The sequence below is a fragment of the Hakea prostrata genome, chromosome 4, assembly GCF_041222555.1.
Source record: "Hakea prostrata isolate BN-2017 chromosome 4, UWA_Hpros_2, whole genome shotgun sequence".
Classification (NCBI taxonomy): Eukaryota; Viridiplantae; Streptophyta; class Magnoliopsida; order Proteales; family Proteaceae; genus Hakea; species Hakea prostrata.
Window position 1 is genome coordinate 39,849,262 of NC_142603.1, and position 8,631 is coordinate 39,857,892.

At 33.1% G+C, this 8,631-nt stretch overlaps 1 protein-coding gene across 1 annotated transcript; it reads right to left on the minus strand.

Annotated features, from left to right (window-relative positions):
- Positions 1 to 394: 394 nt before the first annotated feature.
- LOC149018861 (pirin-like protein) lies at positions 395 to 2,055 on the minus strand. The gene is made up of 6 exons (XM_089154441.1): positions 1,842 to 2,055; positions 1,618 to 1,706; positions 1,511 to 1,539; positions 1,349 to 1,411; positions 1,156 to 1,259; positions 395 to 1,050 (listed from the first exon to the last, which is right to left on the minus strand). Exons 1-6 carry the CDS (start codon positions 1,958 to 1,960, stop codon positions 555 to 557), a joined length of 900 nt encoding a protein of 299 aa, XP_089010567.1. The 5' UTR covers positions 1,961 to 2,055; the 3' UTR covers positions 395 to 554.
- Between the last annotated feature and the right edge of the window lie 6,576 nt (positions 2,056 to 8,631).

Here is an 8,631-nt window from a genome sequence, read left to right on the forward strand (position 1 = left end):
CAGTATGTAACTAAGTATTCCCTGAATCACATCCCATTGGATATCAAATCAAATGAGAAACACTAGTACTATGAAAAAAAAGCCAAAGCTTGATGCTCTTCTGGAAAGACTGTAATTTACAATGGGAGATGGAACACACAAATTGATTACAAAACTAGGTTTGGAATTAGTGCAGCAATGATATGATTTTCAATCCTGTTTCTACAGTAACCTAGTATTCTACTAGTCTTTCCAGATAAGCCATATGAATTAACTCATGAGGAACTTTTCTTTTAAAATAGTTTCTACTACATGTTACATACCATTGAAAATAGATAAACATTGAATTACATACTACTAGTCAAGACTTTCAAAATAACAACTTCCTTCCTCCACAACAACCAACCCCCCCCCCCCCAAAAAAAAATGAAGGCTGATAATTACTGCCATTATTGAACTTTTTGAAGAATTTCACTATGACTGAAACTGGAATTTTTGTGCAGCCCTTTATTTCCTACTTGTCAATTGTATAGGCAGGAGTTCAATTTCCAACACTTTGAACATGCTTCACCTCTTCAACTTGAGACTGTATTGGAGCTCCAATGCTTAGCCTTTTCAAAGCCATTCTTGCAGGAGCGATAGTCCTCAAAGGTCTGGCGGATTTCAGCTTCAGTGTTCATCACAAATGGTCCATACTGAGCAATAGGTTCATTCAAAGGATGCCCTCCAACTAAAGCATATCTGAGTTGCTGGCTTGACTTATTCCACACACTAAGCCCATCACCTTTACCCAAAACCAAGAGCTGGTGAGCCTGTTTTGGTGAGGCATCCAAGGATCCAAAAACACCCTCTCCTTCAATCACATATACAAAGGCATTCCATGATTCCGGTATAGTTTGATGCCACTCAGCTCCAGGTTTCAGGGTGAAATCAAGGAACATGGCTGGTGTCCTGGTGAATACTGGGGACTTCACACCCATGCATTCTCCTGCTATAACTTTGACCTCAACACCATCTGTCTCTGCTCTCTTGATGTCTTCCTTAAGCAAATCTTGGTATTTGGGTTCAATCCTAAGAATATTGGTGATTGAAATTGGTTTCAGAGACTTGAATAACAGAAGAAGAAGAAAAAATACAGAAAACTAGACATTCAGTTGATGGGATTCTTTCACATACATTTTGTCTTTAGATGCCAAATTGATCCAAAGTTGCAATCCCCGGTTGACCCCTCCACTACAAGGCATCTCTGAGTGAACTATACCCCTTCCAGCAGTCATCCACTGAAGAACAGAACATCATAAAAACCATGAGGAATCATAAATAGATCAAATAAAGAGAACTGTGAAAAGAGTTTAATCAGAATCCATACCTGTACATCACCAGTTCTAATTGTGCCTTTATTTCCTCCAAAATCTTGATGAGTGAAAGCTCCCTACAATCATGAACCACCACAAATTCAGTTATTCAAAACTCCAAAACTCCACCCAAACAGATTTTTTCAGAAAATGAATTTGTTACCAAGAATTTATACCTCTAACATGTATGTAACAGTTTCAAAACCTGAAATAACAGGAACCAAAATTAGTAATTGAAGAACAGCAGAGAACAAATGGAAGCCAATTGAGGAGATTCTTAAACCTCTATGAGGATGATCAGGGAATCCAGCAGGAACGGTAACTACAAACTCATCCAACATAAGGAATGGATCCAAACGCCTTAATTCCGTACTGAGAACCAAAAACCCAGTAAAACAATATTAACAATTTGGGTCCAGAGAATCAGAAAACTATCAAACTGAAACCAAAAAACTGAAGTAAATAATTCCTGAATCGAAGAACAGAGAGAAGGGAGGAAAAACAAACCTTCCAATGCTTCTTCTAACGACTGCTCCATCACCATCGTTTTGAGTTTTGGGAATGACCGTCTGCACAACCAATCTGGGTTTGCTAAGAACACACGATTTATCATTGCTAGAAGACATGTTCTTGATTTGGGGGAGAAAGAATCGAAAACCACAGGCAAGCAAGAGCGATTTTTGTTAACTATGATTCGAGGGAGTTATACGGAAATCCCTTATTTATAGATTTCAATTTCACGTCGTCCTAGTTTTTAGAAATAAAAAATTTCGCGTTTGTTATTGAAGATTCGAAGGAAAGCAAGGCAAGCTGGATGATAATGATGATGTCGCACTCTTGTCATTCTGACGTAGGCTTTTTTTAATTTTTTATTACCGCTTTTTCTTTGGGCATTGAACTCCTCTCAGCCAAGGTTCAAAGTATCGTGAATTGGTTAAGTGATTTTAAGAGACGTATCGTTTTGTATCGAGTTTTTTAACTTTAACGCTCACTGGGCAGCCCCCGCCAGGTCAAAGTATCGGATTGGGGTGATTTAAGAGACATCTTGTATCGAGTATTGTATTGCTCTCGCTAATATATTTTAGAGTAATTCAATGGAGAGACGTATCGAGATATATCGTATCGGTTAGGTTAAATATGGATACGTATCGGCTCGCTAATATATTTTAGAGTAATTTAATGGAGAGACGTATCTAGATATATCGTATCGGTTGGGGCAAATATGGATATGTATAGGCTAGTATCGTATTGTGGGATACTTTAAACCTTGCTCAACTATTATATTTAGTGGCGGAACCGATTTTTCAAAATTTTCTATAATTACTTTAATGTCTTTATTTTTTATGTTAATTCCTTCATTTTTAAACTTTTTTCTCTTTGAAACTATTCCTGGAATCCTTAATTATTCAATCTCCTATCTTATCTCTCCCATCTCTTTTCTCTCTCACTTTTTTTTTTTGTTAGAATTCTTTATTCCTATTTATTCTTCCCTTTTTATAAAGATGGGTTATGACTTATGAGAAAAAATCTTCTCCATAATTAGGTATTCTTTTTTCTTTCTCAATTTATTCATTGTTTCTCTTTTTCTCTTTTTTTCTTTTCTTTTTTTTTTTTTTTTTTTTTTTTTTGTTATTTTTTGTTATTTTATATTTTGTGTGTTTTTTTTGTATCGATGCTTTAATTTACTTATATATTGTTGAAAAGAAATATCATTATCAATAATTTATCCTTTTTTTTAAATATGTGTGGGTCCCACAAAATATATGTGGGTTTATTTTTTAATATAATAAAATAATTTATATGTAGGATCCCCATGAGTTTTATAAGGGCCCACACAATATGTGTAGCTAAGAAGTATTATTGATTTCCCAATCTGAACTTTTATTCTTCGCCCTCCTCTCCAATATTGAATCCTGTCTCCCCCTGGCTCTATTATAAAGAAAAGATATAAATGTAAGAAATCATTTGTTGCTCTTCAACTTTGTCTTTTATTTTTTTATTTTATTATTTTCTTAAGTAAAAAGGCTTCAACACAAGGGCAATTTGGAAATTGTATAAATACAATAAATGTCGGTTTTATTACTTATCTATTTTTGAAATACGAGCATAATTAGGATTTAATATAAAAAAGACCAAGGACCAATGTTTCACATGGAATACAATAAATTTTCTAATTTATAGTTAGAAAATTGTTTCTAATTTGAGGACAAATTATTGATAATTCATACATGAAAAGATGATCAGATGAATTATTTATAAAATTTTGTAAAAGAAATCGAAGAAATTTCATAAAAATTGGGGGTTGGGGGTAGGGCATGGCTGCCTTATCCCCAATTTAGCTCCACCCATGATTTGAAACATAAAAGGTATAAATATAATAGTTTGTAACCTGTAAGTGTATAGGTCAATTCGTCATAAGAATAACATTTGCTCTAGAAAAAAATATATAAATATCATTATTAAACAAATATATAAATATCATTATGGATAAATTTAGTGGCCCTTTGGGGGGTTGGGTTCAGTCCAACCTGGACTTTGGAGAAAGATTAGTGGGTATATATGAACGCCACCGCTCTCCCCCCCCTTTTTTTATTTACCAAAAAAAAAGATAGTGGGTATAGATGTTAGTAACTACCCAAAGATTAAAATTGAAATCCTATATTTAAGGAAGAAATAACTCCTCAATCCTTCAAATGTGGCTAAAATTTAGAAAAGATCATTCATAAATTTTCTCCACAACTAGGTATTCTTTCTCTTTCTCAATTTTTTTCTCACTTTGATATATATTTTTTAATTCTTTTTTTATTTTATTTTATATTCTCTCTCTTATTATTTTTATTTGATAATAAATATAAATTGAATATCTATAATTTGTAAAATAACAAACTACATGATAATTTTTATTATTATTTTGTAACGTTGACTTTATAAGATTTTTTCTAATAAAAGAAAACATTTATTAAAACTTAAATGAGTTATTCTATAATAATTTTTTTCTCTATGCTTTAATTTTTTTATATTTTGTAATGGTAAAAAATATCATTATCAATAATTTCTTTATATTTTAATGTGAGTCTACATTTAAATATGATAAAATAATTTAGAAGTGAGAATCTAGTAGACCCCACATTGGCCTCCATATGGATGAAAAATTGTCAGTGCTCCCCCGACAAGGAAGTGATCCGAATTCTCATTAGTTCTTTCATTCATGTTGAATATTGGCTCTACCCCAGTTTTTGTTGTAAAATACAAGCCCTTGGCCCTCCCTCCGCCCCGATTTGCTGAAAATTTTCTAGAAAAATCTCTTTGGCCCTTTTCTATGTATAAAATACCAACACTTGACCCTCTTTCCATGTGAATGGACATATGCCTCATATGCATTCACATGTTTTCCTTATGGGTAGAATTCTATACTTGTTAGGGTGTGAGGTCCATGTCACATGGACGGCTGGGATTGGTCCCCATGCCCATTTGAAAGTTTTGAAATTCATGGAATATTCGAAACGAAAAATACAAAATTATTATTATGGGGCTTCCTTGGAATCTTACAAGCTATAGTATATTGTAGTCAAAGTTGGTGTGTGATGTAATTTTTTATTTTTATTGTTTTGATTGCTTTTAATTTTTAATTAAAAATTTTTTTTTTTTTTTTATATCATCAACAAACGGGTCAAAGAAGAAAGGAGTAGACAGACAAATGATCCAAACCCCATGACCTCCTTAGACTTTCTACATTTATATGGGATATTGGCTCCGTGCCATAAGCACATCTACAATTCTTAATATTAGATAAATCACGAAACAATTGAAAAAAAAAATCACAACTTCTACGATCAGAAGTATGAGGAAAAAAATAATAAATAAAAGGTTAGAGATTAAAAATTTAATTTAAAATTTAAAAATGTCAAAATAGTTTTTTAAATTTTTTATTTTCTCAGCCTTTTATTTAGTATATATGTGCATTGCTATGTACAACAAAAAATGTTGTACAATAAATGATGTTTACTCGAAGTTTGATACTATCATCCAAATCCATTCTATTTCACTTAAATTCGATTAAGGTTTGGATTTGAATTTGGATTTTTTGTAGATGCATTTCTAGTGACAAATATTAGCAGCCCCCCGCCTCTGAACCCCCAATTCTTATGATTAATCTGATGATGAAAAAAAATATATATATATATATATATATGAAAAAAAGAACATGAATGCCCTAACATTGATAATGCATGTCCTACCCTGGTTTCCCAATGCTTGAAACGTAGGAAGTGAATGTTGCTTTGATTTTAAGTTTGTAACCAAAAAAAAGAAAAAGGAATGTTGGTTTGATGATGGTGTCTGGAAAGTTAAAGATTGACTATTCAATTTTTTCATGTCTTTAGGTTGACTTTGAACAGATAGGTAGCCGATCTACCATTTTAGTCGCAAGTCAAACATTCATATTTGGATAAAGTGAACAGGGTTTCTAGTTTTCACCCAAAAGAAGAAAAATGAAGCCTTGTCATGCATGACATAATAATGATCTCATGGGTGTGGTGGTTGGATAATTGCATTTGAAGGGTCTCATACCATTATTTATTTTATTTATGATGTTTTCATCATTTTGTTTTTGATAAATGAGGCTGTTTGGTATAGTTTTATTTTGAAATAATTATTGTTGGCCTCTTGTATTCTGATTTTATTATTATTTTATTTCTTTTGTTTTTAAAAATTGTTAATTCAACCTTTAACTTTGTCTAAAATTACTAATGCCCATACCATTAAGCTGTATTAGTTTATTGATGATATGACATTTATATATTTTTTTTCAAAATTTCAAAAATAACTCTGTAATTATCTCTTTACTTATTTACTCTTTTGTCAAGTTATAATACTATCCTTAATTAACTATGGGAAAAATTAACTTTAAATTAACTTTTCTTTTCTAAAATGAAACCACCGAATAAATGAAAGATTGGACTTTTCTTCTCTAAAAAAAAGGCTAAATAAAGGAAATATGTGATTAAATAAAACTTAAAATAGAAACTAAAATATTAAGAAATATCAAATATAATTCAAAGTTAGAAATTGAAAATCACCTAATATATGCTGACCATTATTATACATGTTACCAAATTTCATATTAATTAGCATCTTATATGCTAATTTGTTTGTAAAACTTTCATTATTGTGATTGTGAAAATTTAAGTAGAATATGAAAGTTTCAACAACCATAAGTGTGTAGTCCTGCCAAAGTCAAAATTCACTATAAAATATAAGATTTTAAGGATATAATTGGCATTCAATACAGTTTCTATAAATGAGAGTAATATCATATTTTTAACTTCTTAATTTTAATGAAAACAAAATAGACATTACATAATTAATGTTAACAACCACTTAACAATGTTAGAAGTGAGGGGAGCAATAGTAATTTCATAAAGAAAGAAGTTTGATTAATAATAAAATTAAAGTACAAGGGGACAATAGTAATTATCCCTTTTATTTTTTAATTTTTCCTAAAAAATCATTTTCAGCCATATTTGGTACCAATTATGAGAGCTATTTCTGTTTAAAAAGGACTAAAAAAAACAGAAAACTGAAAATAAGTGGAAAGCTGTTTTTAATCTTATGTTTTCATCTCTTTTGCGGGGTGTTTAAAATTCACGTGATTTTATGAGGATAAAATTGTAAAAGGGGCTTATTAAGCCTGATGATGGGGATATTAATATGCCTTAGCAAGAGTTGAATCCACGACCTCTTCACTAAGAGGTGTTAGTTTCCCCACTAGAACAGAGCTCTAGCAAAAAGAAGGCTTAACACTATTGCTTCTAGATCTATCAATCGGTTGGCTTAATTTGCATGTTCTTTCTTTGATTGGCTTCTAACATGCACTCAGGATTAGCTATCAACAGTTGATCCTTGTCCTTGATACGTATTAGGAATTTTATATACTTGCTTAATTGCTGATCTAATTCGATATTCAACTGAAAAAGCAGTAGATCTACATATCCTGTTCTTTGGTGCATGCTTGCCAAGTGACCTCTTCTGTAATTTATATTTATATCAGAAATATGGGATGGTTTGATTAACAGTAGGTTAGATCGATTTCTTCCTTTTCCTATCTTCTGCATGCTAGTTTTTTCAAACACAAGTGACATAATTTGATACAAGTCAGCCTATAGGGGATGCCACGTCAGCAACCAATCCACCAGGGCTCCACGCCGAAGCTCTCGTATAACCAAAGAGCCTACCTTTTTGAATGACTATACCATGCGATCTATTACACACCATCTAATATGTTATAACCAATTCCGTTTGTTATAACCGATTCTAGTAGGTTCTTCTATGAGTAATACTCGTAATATAAATGTATGAGCATACGATACGAAAGGCAATGAAGTATTTCCTTAAGCTTTCTTTACTCTTCTCTCTGTCTTCTTCTTCCTTATGAAACTCTTTACCGATGCTCTGCAACATTGGTCCAACTTGCCGGATCGATGACGGAGAAAACGAGAATGGGGCAAATTGATGAAGCAGTGAAACAAGTCAGTGCTACAACAACAAAACACGAAGAGAAACTCGCGGCATTGTAGACGGTGGTGAATGCCCAACACGAGACTCTTACTGAACAGAGAATGACACTCTCTGAAGTAGTCTTGCAACTAACAGCAATCGACAAGAAGATTGAACAAGCACTACGATTACCATCCACGACTGGATCTCAGAATCGATTCCGATCTTCTTCAGAGATCCCATCAACACCGGCGACTGGATCGATTCAAACTCTAACCATCCGACTGAATTTTCCTCGCTTAAATGGTGCAGATCCCACTAGCTGGACATTCAAGGCAGAGCAATTTTTCGATTATCATCTCACACCTGATGAACAACGACTATGAATTTCTTCCTTCCATATGGATGGAGAAGCAATACAGTGGTACCAGTGGATGTATAAGTCTAGTATGTTCTCATCGTGGGAGGCATTCAAAATAGCTATCGTTCGCAAGTTTGGTCCAACACCATTCGACGATCCTCAAGTTACATTAGCTAAACTCACTAAGTGTAACAACCCCCATATTTCTAACCCGAGATCCGTATTCCAGGTCCGAGAACCCAAAGGTCTAGCAGGGTGAACTTGTGGAGTGTTCGGATTGAAGCCCATGATCCATACCCTGGACCCATGGATCTGGATCCTTTATCTGAAGAGCCTACCTTGGTTGGATTTTGGAATTCTGGAAGTCAGGTGTTGTTCAAAGATGTCCGGAATGAAGGTAAGATCTCCCCCATCTCTTCTTTAGGGCTAGGTTGGCCTTGG

Coding starts and splice junctions, on each gene's coding strand:
- LOC149018861 (XM_089154441.1), bottom strand. CDS start 1,960: ATGTCTTCTAGCAATGATAAATCGTGTGTTCTTAGCAAACCCAGATTG. Junction 1,260..1,348: donor TTAGAACTGGTGATGTACAG/GTATGGATTCTG, acceptor TCTGTTCTTCAG/TGGATGACTGCTGGAAGGGG. Junction 1,051..1,155: donor TTGGCATCTAAAGACAAAAT/GTATGTGAAAGA, acceptor CAATATTCTTAG/GATTGAACCCAAATACCAAG.